Source organism: Apostichopus japonicus, chromosome 11, assembly GCF_037975245.1.
Source record: "Apostichopus japonicus isolate 1M-3 chromosome 11, ASM3797524v1, whole genome shotgun sequence".
Classification (NCBI taxonomy): Eukaryota; Metazoa; Echinodermata; class Holothuroidea; order Aspidochirotida; family Stichopodidae; genus Apostichopus; species Apostichopus japonicus.
The window spans coordinates 16,120,934-16,132,526 of record NC_092571.1 but is presented as its reverse complement, the minus strand read 5'-3'; the positions used below and the strand labels follow the sequence as shown (position 1 = coordinate 16,132,526).

The 11,593-nt window shown below is 38.0% G+C and overlaps 1 protein-coding gene, 2 non-coding genes and 1 pseudogene across 3 annotated transcripts; all 4 read right to left on the bottom strand.

Annotated features, from left to right (window-relative positions):
- Window positions 1-219: 219 nt before the first annotated feature.
- Window positions 220-296, bottom strand: LOC139976574 (U2 spliceosomal RNA; annotated as a pseudogene).
- A 268-nt stretch (window positions 297-564) lies between these two features.
- Window positions 565-9,658, bottom strand: LOC139976086 (uncharacterized). Its single transcript, XM_071984522.1, has 3 exons — window positions 9,422-9,658; window positions 3,629-3,712; window positions 565-2,997 (listed from the first exon to the last, which is right to left on the bottom strand). The coding sequence occupies exons 2-3, from the start codon at window positions 3,687-3,689 to the stop codon at window positions 2,126-2,128; spliced, it is 933 nt and encodes a 310-aa protein (XP_071840623.1). The 5' UTR covers window positions 3,690-3,712; window positions 9,422-9,658; the 3' UTR covers window positions 565-2,125.
- LOC139976553 (U5 spliceosomal RNA) lies at window positions 3,918-4,028 on the bottom strand. Its single transcript, XR_011796218.1, has one exon. It is a non-coding gene; the product is annotated as a U5 spliceosomal RNA (small nuclear RNA).
- On the bottom strand, window positions 4,576-4,688 carry LOC139976591 (U5 spliceosomal RNA). Its single transcript, XR_011796223.1, has one exon. It is a non-coding gene; the product is annotated as a U5 spliceosomal RNA (small nuclear RNA).
- Window positions 9,659-11,593: the final 1,935 nt, after the last annotated feature.

Here is an 11,593-nt window from a genome sequence, read left to right as displayed (position 1 = left end):
GTATGGTCTTCAAGTTAATTGCACCGCGAGCACGTATTAACTGATCTTCACATTTTCATCTATCCGACAACTTTATTGTATACCTGCTATTGCTTCAAGTTCACTAAGAAATTTTGTAAGAAAAGTCACCCACGAAAGAACATGGGTATACGTAAACCAAACTACTGATTGTACTCCCAACAAGTCCCCTTGCATCGTAACTGTGACCGTGTGATCATCGTCAGGTGCGTATCACGTGTCCCTTAGAAGGCGAACAGATACTAAACATGATCTTAGCCAAAAGGCCGAGAAGCGATTACTTACATTTGGTTCAGTGGCAAGGAACGGGAAGAGTGGGGAGGTGGATTTCATAGGGTGATGCTTGTTATGGAAAGGAGTCCGACTTACACATGTTGGTAAAGACGTAGGAAGGGGTTGGAGGGGTAAAAAGGGGGAAGATGTCGGAGGTGAGGGAGACATGGGGAAGATTTAATAACCAAGATGACCCTTCTCGTTTCTTTTCAATATTTGAAAATAGCGCCACGACTAGATAACAAAACGAAAAAAAAAAACAAGAGACCACTCGACAGAATAACTTTTGATCATGTTTCCCCTCCAAATCAGATAGTTATGATAGAAATGAATGAAGGCTTAACGGAATACAAAATATTTAATGGACATTTTTGTCGCTGTAAATTCACAGGTAATTTCACCATGTTTGTGATAAGCCATATAAATACGACTGTAACTTGTTTTCTCACTGCAGAACATATATGGTTTTGTTAACGACGAAGTTTCCTGCTGATAAATTTTACATGTTGAGTTGGTTATGCCAAGATCTAATGCAGGTGTATCACATATTGGACCAGTTAACCTTAATCACACATGTTCCGTGAAAGAAACATGTATCATATATTTTAACTTGAGTACACTAAAATTCCAGCCAGGAATGGTTAAATGAGGCATAAATTTCGGATGTTCTTTTTCCAACCAAGTTACTAGTTCATAAAATGCACGTAAATTGGGAGTACTCAATTGGGCGTGGTCTCATAGATGTTCGACTTGAGATTGCTCGGCTATCTAATCACGTGTGGAAATGAAATGGATAGGTCAGAATGATCCAGAGTTCCCGACCAACTCAATATGTAGCTTAAAACATGGATAGTCCAGAGGGAGACTAATGTTTGACTGATGAAAAGAGAAACACATTCCAAAGCATCCTGGTAAAACTTACATTTCTAAAGATATTGGTAATTGACATTTTCACAGTTTGCACCAAAACTTCACTTTTTGTAAATTTATTGTTTTGACATTGGATTGGATAGGAACCAAGGGGGTGTGAAGTTAACAATAAATCACACTGAGAGGCATCCCAATTCTGAAGCAGAAAATTTTGCTTACATTTAAAAAAAAAACATAATGCATATTTACTACTTTACATCTATGACATCACACCTGTTTGCTTCAAGTTCACTTCGGCTGCGAAACATGTCATCTTCAAATTTACGGAAACGTTACAAAGGAATTGAATGTAAATTTCAACTGGATGCTTAGAATGTGTTCTTCTTTCAGTTGTCAAATATAAATTTTCCTTTGGCCTATTCTTCTAAAGTGTCTGGATGTATTGCGTCATTTAGTATACACAGACTGTAATAGTTGTTTCATGTTAAGACCATTCTTCATTATTGTACCAAAATATGCTAGAAAGTCAAGTAAATGGTCACCCATGTTCAAAATTGAACGATCAATTAACAGTCGCTTTGGAAGTATTTCGCATCAATGAGGTCTCTTTACCTCTAATTTAAGAGTCCTCACAAATTTTGAGAGAAAGAATCTCCGGGACATGGCTTTTCAAACATTTTCGATTTAAAAAAAAAAAATAACCGTGTGAAAATTTGGATGCAACACTGAATGATAACTTTTAATGTGTGTATTCCAATAGGAACTGCAAGTAATATACTTCGGGTGTCCCATGAGTACAATAGTCTCCTTAAAGTAGGGAAGACCGTTTATCTTCCACTATCATCACCAACAATTATGACGTCACATGACACGACGACGCATGCTCCTTTAATCTGACACTTTGCTTCAAGTCTTCTTTCAAATGCTTCTGAATGTCTTTGAATATTTTCATAATTTACGAGCTCTACTCATTCGCTTCATTCATCCGTTTTTCCTTTGCCAGTCTTTCGTCCTCTTCAAAAGCTTTCTTTAAGCTAGATCCGTCCGGGAGGATGGGTGTGGGGATGACCCTCATTGACCCCTTAGGGTCACGATACACCGTCGTCTTCTTGTCTTTTAACTTTCGTTGTTTCTCTCTCTCCTCGACGCTCTCTGGTGTTTTCTCTTCCACGTGGATGCCGAGATGCTTGAGAAAGATGGCCGCTTCCTCTTTCTTCTTGGTCAGGTACCAATCTGTATACTCTGACGTCAGACCTTTGAATTTATTTTGCTCAAGATGTTCCTCCCATAACTTCTGCTTCTTTTTTCTCCGTTTCGCGAACATCGCCCTCAGTTTGAATTTATTCCTCTTCTTCCACTTTCGGTACTGATGTTTCTTCATCTTTTTCCGACGGATCTTCATGATCTTTCGAGCTTGCTTCTCCACGATAGGCTGCTCTGACCTAGGTATATCAATCCGTTTCTCGTTTATGCCCAAAGGGCGTTCCATAATTTCTCTTTCTATGTAGGTCGGGCACTCTCGTATCTGTGCTTGAGGAAGCGGATCCAATATTACTCTCTCTGACTGCCAGAAAGGAACTATAGAGGGCAGCACATATTCTTTGGTAAGCTGCAATTCAACGGGCGATAAGGATAGGTTCGCAAATATTCCATTTAGTAGCGAATTTTCCTGGGGGTCGGAGGGGGACCTTGTCTCCTTCGGATTGATCTCGACTTTATCCTTGCAACCGATGTCTGCTAGGGTGTAAGGAGGTTCAAACTGACTGACACGTGACTTCTGAGGGTGCACTGCGTCTCTATGTATTCCTCCATGTGTCCCATATGCTGCTAATGGCACTGAAGAGAGAAGACGTAGGGACAATTAAAACAGTTGATCTGGTATACCGGTATATATACTACATACAAGGTATTTCACTGTTACGTAAATGGAAACATGTGTATAGTAATCAGTCGTATTGAGCTAGAAAGAAATTAGTAATTGCAATCAGAAACACTCAGAAAGTGCTGCATAGAACTTGATTAATGTCAGTATTTTAACTGTAGGAGATCTCTATACCACTTAGGCCCACGTAATACAAATTTTCATAATCTCAGTCTGCTATAAACTTTGCAGTCTGTTTAGGTGAATTCCGCCGGTCCCTGTAACCACCCGCCGAACGTTTATTAATATGCTTCGAGCATTCCTTCCAACTGCCCAACCCCCCCCCCCCCTCCTTCCTCCCGCTACGCAGCCTAGTGCGTCCACACCCATTTGTGACAAAACCATGCGTAATAAAACCCAATTCCGAATTCTTGGCTACAGGAATGGATCCCCCCTCTCTTCAATTGCCGTCCGTCACAGTATGTTGAGGTTACTAACAGAGGGGAGGGCGATACACTAAAGAACAGCCGCAACTTATTCATTTTAGCAGTCGCAAAAGAGACTTTTAATTCTCAAATCATTCTCGGCAGAATCTAGATGTCTTACCATTCAACGAAGACTTCGTAAAATTCCTTTGGGCAAGCCGAACAGCCAGCGTGAAGGCCATCCTGCCTGTAAGGTAAACGGTGTCTGAGGGATGAAACAAAATTAATATCAAAAAACAAAACAAAATAATAACCATGTATGTACACATGTATAGTGACGTGCCCATGCACGCGGTGAAGTAATTATCATCAATAAAGAAATGAAGAGAAAATATTGACCTCTATACCAAAGCTTGGATACAACTTTAACAGTTCTCTATCTCCTACATTCTTTTAACTGTGATATGCTTTCCCCCTTTCAGAGGGCGAGAAAAACTGAGATCATCTCATATTGATCCTTCACACGGAAATCTTTTGTAAAAGGCGAAAGATTTATGCGTATTGTTAAGAATCCAGAGTCCGCTAACAGTGTTTTACAAGAGTCCAGAAAAACTTCTGCAACAATCTGATTGGCTGTGATAGTGACTTTTTCATGAACACATTAAAAGAAAGGGGGAACTAGGTGACGATGGAATATACTCCAACACAAAATTCACGGTTTTCCAATATAAGCAATAAAAGGTTAAAAATATTCATTTATTACAAATATATGGTTTAGCTCTTTAATCTAGTAAGGCTAACAGTAGTGTTAATCTTTATGAAAATCGAAATAACCAGTTCTTTAGACTAACCAGAAGCAGTTCAGTTACAGTTAAGTTACAACTTCTGCAACAATCTGATTGACCGTGTTAATGACATATTAATGAACACATTAAAAGAAAGGTGATAAGGTAAATATACTCCAACACAAAATTCACAGTTTCCGATCTAAGCAATAAAAGGCTAAAAATAATCAGTAAAAACAAATTTATGGTTTACCTAGTACCGTTAGTGAAGCTAAAAGAGTTAAAAGGTATCAACTTAATTACAACCATTAACGACTTAAGATATTCTTTTCATTGATATGCTTTCCCCCTTACGGGGGATGAGAAAAATTGAGATTATCTCATATTTGATCCTTCACACGGAAATCTTTAGTAAAAGGCGAAAGATTTGTGCGTATTGTGAAGGACCCAGAGTAACTACCATATGGGTAACAAAAGATCCACTTCAGCTGAATAGCACTTTGTACCGTGGTGAACAACAAGATAACTGACTATTTGACCTGATTATTTGACTTGAATTGACAATTTTGAACATTTTAGCACTCTACGACTTTTATCTTTGTTTGTTCTTTTAAAATGTTAACTTTTTTTCCTAATTATGGTGGAAATTACCGAATTTACCTGGTTTAATTCACAATTATCAGTCAAAATACTACTGCAACAATCTGATTGGCTGTGATAATTACATATTCATATGCAGAAGTGACGTAATAAATTCGCTCACTCACACACGTACGTACGTACTTCGTGAAAACACTGCACAATGTTATGTTGACTCGATCATGTTAGCAATTCAATGCAGCATACACGAGGCGTACAAGTGTACGTGTGTGTGTCATATACTGGACATGCAGCATTGCCGTATTCTAGTACCATGGCATGGATGAACTTAAAACTAAGTAAAAACTTGTAACAATTTATGGTTTTAAAGATGCATAGAAAACTCTTCATTTGCAAAAACCAACGGGGAGAGGGAAGTTCTGAACTTACCAACGGAAAGAGGGAAAGTCTGAACTTGTTTGTGTACATTATTTGGCTTTACACATACATTGACTAACTGATGCCATTGAAAAGCATTACGTAAACTATGAACTTCCATTTGCACCTCGTATAGACCAATTGTAAAATTTGTATGTATACTCAAGTGGCAGAAAATGATTGGGAGCCGGATAGGACGGGGCGGGGAGGTTTACAGGGAGTGACAGTCCAGACAGATCGAAAACAATCAGTGAAATTTTAAGTCGTCTCCTTTTTAATACCTTTTCATATGTTCAATGGGGGCTCCAGCCAAGGCAATCTGGGGGGGGGGGGGTTGGGGTAGGCATTGGGGGAAGTAATATTTTTGGGGGAGGGATATTTTTGGGGGAGGGATATTTTTGGTGAGGTGGGGTCTAAGGGGAGGGGTTTCCTGTCACCTTTGGGAATCTTTCTACCAGTAAGTAACTGACGCAAAGTGGTGCGAATATTTGACAATTTTTCACATTAATGCATTGCATTGGAAGCTGTTTCTAATACAAACGTTCAGCCTAGTTCTATACATTTTAGATATGTAGCAGATCTGATTGGGGTTATAGAGGGGGGATTTCCCCTGTCTCGACAACTAATACCTAATTACAATAATTCCAGTAACCACATCAACTTGAAAACGATTGCCGAAAAGAAAAACATGCAAAACGAATTAACAAACCTTTTCGTGGCAAACCCCCTGGTGCAATGAAGTATTGTACAACTCTCAGAGACGGAGTGAAAGAGAGGCCATGTAGTGGTCATAAAATCTCCCAGCACCCCCCCCCCTTCCCCCTCCCAAAACTAAATTTACTGAATGTTTTACAAAACGTGTGAACACAACAAATAAAAAAAGAAAATTGACAAAGAGGGAACTGCTTTATTGTTCTTCTTGAGTGTCTGTCTTTTTATGGGAAGCTCTTAAAACAGTGTTATACCCCCCCACCCCCCAACAGCGGGGTTGAGAGCCAGATCAGCCCCCCCCCCCATTATGTCACCCGGTTAGGCACCCTTCATTTTCCTTGTAAACGTATTGTGAAAATGAGAATACACTATTCTTTATCCAGGTCCATTGACTCATCTCATGACCATTCCAACGGGAAAGGGGTTGGGTATAGTAAGGATACAAATTTTGAGTGGGGACGAGGAAAAAGGGTTTAAAGGGATATTCTCGCAGCTGAAGTTGAGCATATTTGCTGTAAACTTACAAGCAAACGAATCAGTACCAAGTACTACTTCCAAGTACTTGTGGTTCCGATGAACAAGTACCATGTAGTCCGAGTACTGCTTATTATTTCCATCTGAGCCTACCGAGTACCTGTGTCCGAGTACATTTTCCTCCAAGTCCTTCTTGAGTACTTTCAAACGCTTTTGATTTAATTGATGTGCAAGAACGTTATGCTATACTGTATATCTGCTCCCTGGTGGTTATTTTAATCTAACGATATAAAAGTTGAACGTGACGACAATGCTCGGATCTGCTTGTTGTTGATTGCCCAGTACATAAAGTCTCAACTCTCAATATTATCAGTCATTTTCTGGTGATTGTAATATCAAGCAACTTGCTGATGTGTATGCAATAGTAATATTGCGAATCATGCCGTGATACTGCTAGAGTAGAGATGCATTAGAATAGTATATTACAGAGTAAATTCGATGGAATGCTAACAGGATCGAAAAATCCTGTTATGTTAGTGTTACTTGTAATTTAGCCTTTGAAGAAGATCCTGCTAGAATCGAAACGTCAGGCCAACTTACTTTTACACATTCTCCTACACAGGCTCTCTAGTGGATAAGCAGTTTGCTAACAGTTTTCAGCTTTCTGATGTAACGTCAGATTACTAAATGAATGTCAAAAAAGAGTACTTTAACATCTGAGTACCTTTCACCGAGTGTGAGTACTGAGTGCCTGCAGAGAGGTAATCGAGTACTACTCCAGTACCAAGTACTTTTCAAGTGGTACATTACTGTATTCTTGAATCATTTTGTATGACAAAAGATCATTTTTGAAAAATTTGTACAGAAGTGAATGAACAATAGAAAACTGACTCTGAAATTAATTAAAAAAAAAAAGCTTTAAATGCGGTGATATTTTGAGGGTGCATCTAGCAACAGCTGAGTGAATGATGTCATCATGGCAATAGATCGAAAAAAATATTTGTATTCTTTATAATATTACTTTGTAAAAGTTAAATCATATATCCAAAGAGATAAATAAAATTTCCACAAAAATTTTTGCATGCATATGAAATGATGAATAAAATTGATATTGACAACTAAGCAAAGATTTCAACTGTATCGCAAACTTCAAATGTAAATCAACAAGAAAATTATATTTAGTAGAAAAGTATTTAAAGCTTTCAAGAACATCTGTCCTGATGACATATCACAGAATACTTAAAGATCTGCTTTATTGGCTCCAATAATAGCACACTATAGCTAGGAAAGTTTTGTGATTACGTAATGGACCTGCCACGTTCATAGCTCAATCTCATACTCTACAATTAGCCTGCATAGCTTCTTAACACTATTAGGCTCTTTGTGTAAACACTGTGTGGAAATATGTTTATATTAACAGTTTACTTAATCATACAGCATTCACACAAAGACCCTCATACAAGAAAAAATATGTGGCAGGCATTGCAGCCTAATTGGTAAAAAGAGGTCATTTGACGACCAAGGCAAGTCGATTACGAAATCTCAAGAAACTTTTCCATGATAGCGTGCTTTGGTTGGGGTCTATACAGCAAGACTTTAAATTTTGATCGACTTCCTTCAGCAAGGGAGGGTTTAGTCAGTCCAAAAAACTATGTTGCTTTTGATGAAACATTTCTCGAGTAAAGGACAAGATATTAAAATGGTGTCTTCATTCTTTTTAAGATACTGAAGGTGATACATTTCTGCCAATGGAATGTCCCTTAAACTCATGAAAACTGTTGGTATACTATTAAGCATTCAATAAAACAGACAAGTGACTATATATGCCAGTTTACTCTGAAGAAGCAGAACGCCCAGAAACTTGTGTCGAATCTCAACCTTTTCAGTAAGAAATTAGGAAACGTGCGGAATGACCAATTTACAAATAACAGAGGAAGACTGCTGTCTTTTAGTTTGTGATTCAGATCCATTTGTTTAAGTCTTCTAGCTGATCGTTCTAACAACTTTATGTTTGTAGCTCACTTGAAGGCAATGGATATTTTATCCTTTTTGGTCAATGTGTATAGGAGGAATTAGAGATTTTTTTACCAGTAGCATCTCAAATTTGTATATATCTGATTGATTTTGAGATGTAGTTACAGTTCTGGGTTTTATTCCAGATCTAGACATCTGGTGCTTTGAAGAATATAATATCAAGAAATTTCTCACTGTTTATTAACAAGTGTAAAGGATGGAATTTTTGCCAAAGTATGTTGAAGATACTGTAATAAAATAATCAACTCTTTCACAACCAGCACATAATCATGTTCTTTGCTGTTCAAGATTTTTTGCAAAACACAAGTGTTCACAGCTCACCATGTTGATCAATCTGTTTCTTATCAACCAGTCTTCCAGGATAGCTTTTGAACTTTTATAGGTCACAAATAAAAAACTTTCTCTGCACTACATCATTTGACTACACATTTATAGCTCATTTATGCCCCACAAAATTAAGGGAATGTTGTAAATTGCAATCATTTGAAGTTGACATCAAATTAGTCGTACAAAGTTCATTGTTCTTGGAAAACCTGCCAACTCTCCCAGTTTAACCGGAAGTCTACTGGCCTTTAAGGCAAAATCACACTCTACGAATTTTTTGTGCTAATCTCCGTGCAAAATCTTAAATTTCTTATTTTGCCTATATTTTGATCAGGAATGAACTGTGCTTATGTTTCAAGCTAATTCCTATAATTTGTTCCCTAATTTGGTTTCTTTGGGATGGACCATTGCAAATCTCCATATTTTTGTGAAAGACACTAAGATTGACAGGTCTGTGTCCTGTTGCAAGTTTGTGGGCCTTCAGATAAATATGCTTACTCTAATTATCTGTTAATAATCTGTTTATCCTAACAAGTAACAATTATTACCGAGTTAGGCTTGTTGACAAACTATGGCATGTGTACGTACGAAACCATTATACGGTTAGGCTAAGTCTCTGACTAACTTACCTGACAATTCCACACCTTACTGTTCACAGCAACAGAAAAAAACCACTGGATTCCTGGAAGACTATATAATTTTAGTTCCGTAGTTATTTCCAATTAGTTTATTTCACAGTTGTTAATATTAGTAGCAACTTGAAAATAAGTGTCGCGGAACCCAACATTTCCACAACATAATCTAGCCCCGTGGAAGGGATTATACATGTATAATAGTTCCTCTTCGGTGTTATAGCTTACTTCATGTTGCTGCTGCCATAATGCATGAATGATATTAGGCTTATATGCTTGACGCTTGGCGCGAAATTATCATTCCGAAGATGATGTTACTGATATTCGTCTGTTCAGTTGCTTATCCATGGGTGTGGGTGTCTTTACCCCCATCCTTTCGACCTCACACATTTGTTTTAAATATGCCTACAACCTTGAGTTTGGATCTATAGTAACGGAACTAATCAAAGTACCGGTATATAGTAAATATGCCTATTAATGGACAAATTAATGTCCAAAAGTTTATTTTTTGCTGAGAGAGTATGCCCAGACCTAATGGAAGTCTGCTGCAATGACCCAACCCCTTCCTGTAGAAAATCGTGGGACGTACTTTTATGTTATGTCGTTTATGTTGTTACAATTGCATTGATCCAATTCCAAGCTTATATTAATTCCGTTATTGGAAGACAAAATACGACAGGCTTTATTCATTATATTTTGAAGAGTACATTGCGCAATAATCGAGGATGTCATAGATGGGATGCACCGGCAACGATTCTTTCTTTTAAAATGGAATGATTATAACTAAAGCGGATTCAGGATATGTCGAAAGCCTGGCGGTACTACGTTGTGGGCCCGGTGAGGTGGGTGGGTTGGGGCTTGTAGAAGGTACGGTAGCAGCCTACCTAAATAGCGGTGAAAGAAAACATCGGTATAAAGTATCAGAAAGGAATGCTCAAGCAAGACGCTATTAAATGTTAAACAGTGTGCATTTATTTTTTTTATCAAGGTTTTGTTTGTATAGCTCATGTCTTGGGCATAAAAAAATTGATAAATTCAGAAGGGTTCAAATCAAGTTACTCATCAAGTTAACAGTTACTTCAGTTTTGGAGATCCTAAAACAGCAGTAGCAAAGACAGTCTGATGTGTTCCTTGTGTAAATGCCATCAGCAGGGTAAACTCCTTGTGGGGGGGGGGGGGCTTCATTAGTCGACTGAAATCACCATTTTGTCATCTGAGCAACCTCCACTTAACCAACATTAGTCAAAAGGGAGGGTCATCCCTACCCTTAGACCATCCCCATTGACGACATATCATTTTACCTGCCCCCGGCCCCTCCCGTACAAAAAATGGTAATTGCGCCCTTGCATATCCCACGTTAGTTAGCAATGTATATTTATCCGAGTAAAAACATAAATTTTCAAACTGTTATATATACGGTATCTCAGCAACAAAACTACAGATGTCAAGATGGAATTTGGACCAATGTATTTCTTCTTATATGCTTGCTCTGTATTAGATAGTATAGGCTATGTAGTTTAAATCCAAGTTGACTTCTATATACAATTGCAAAATTGAACATTTCATATCTACAACCTGGCACAACATTAAGTTTCTATTAGTATATTTATTAGTTAATGTATAGAGGGCACGGTCGGTAAATGGTGGAAATATACATGTCACTCGAAAACAAATGTATACTGCTAATTACTGTAGCAATCACCTCCAATATGCTAGGCTGGTCTGCCTTCAATTGACAGACAGTTAGTGTATAATCCCCTTTAATTTCTTTTCATGAATGATATCAATATCATGAAGAAAATACAAAAATAATTATGGAATTTTATTATAACGAAGATGACTGAAATGTTGTTAAATATATAATATGCACTTCAAATGTTATCCCACATAATAGTGTTAAATATGGATTACAAGTGAAGGGGGAAGGGGAAGGGGACGGGGGGGGGGGGTGGGGTGGCTGTTTAAATTGTCTCGTTAGGCTTCCCAGAGAAATAACAGAACGACACAGCCTGGGGGAGCCAACTAAAAGTCGTCATTCGTTACGAGCGTAGCTTACATCTCAAGTCAACAGCAATATAGCGTGAAGGCTGAGTGGCATGACACAGTGCATTTTAATTTACGTTGTTTACGTCCCCTCTTTCCCCTTCAATCTTACCGTTGTGCACAGAT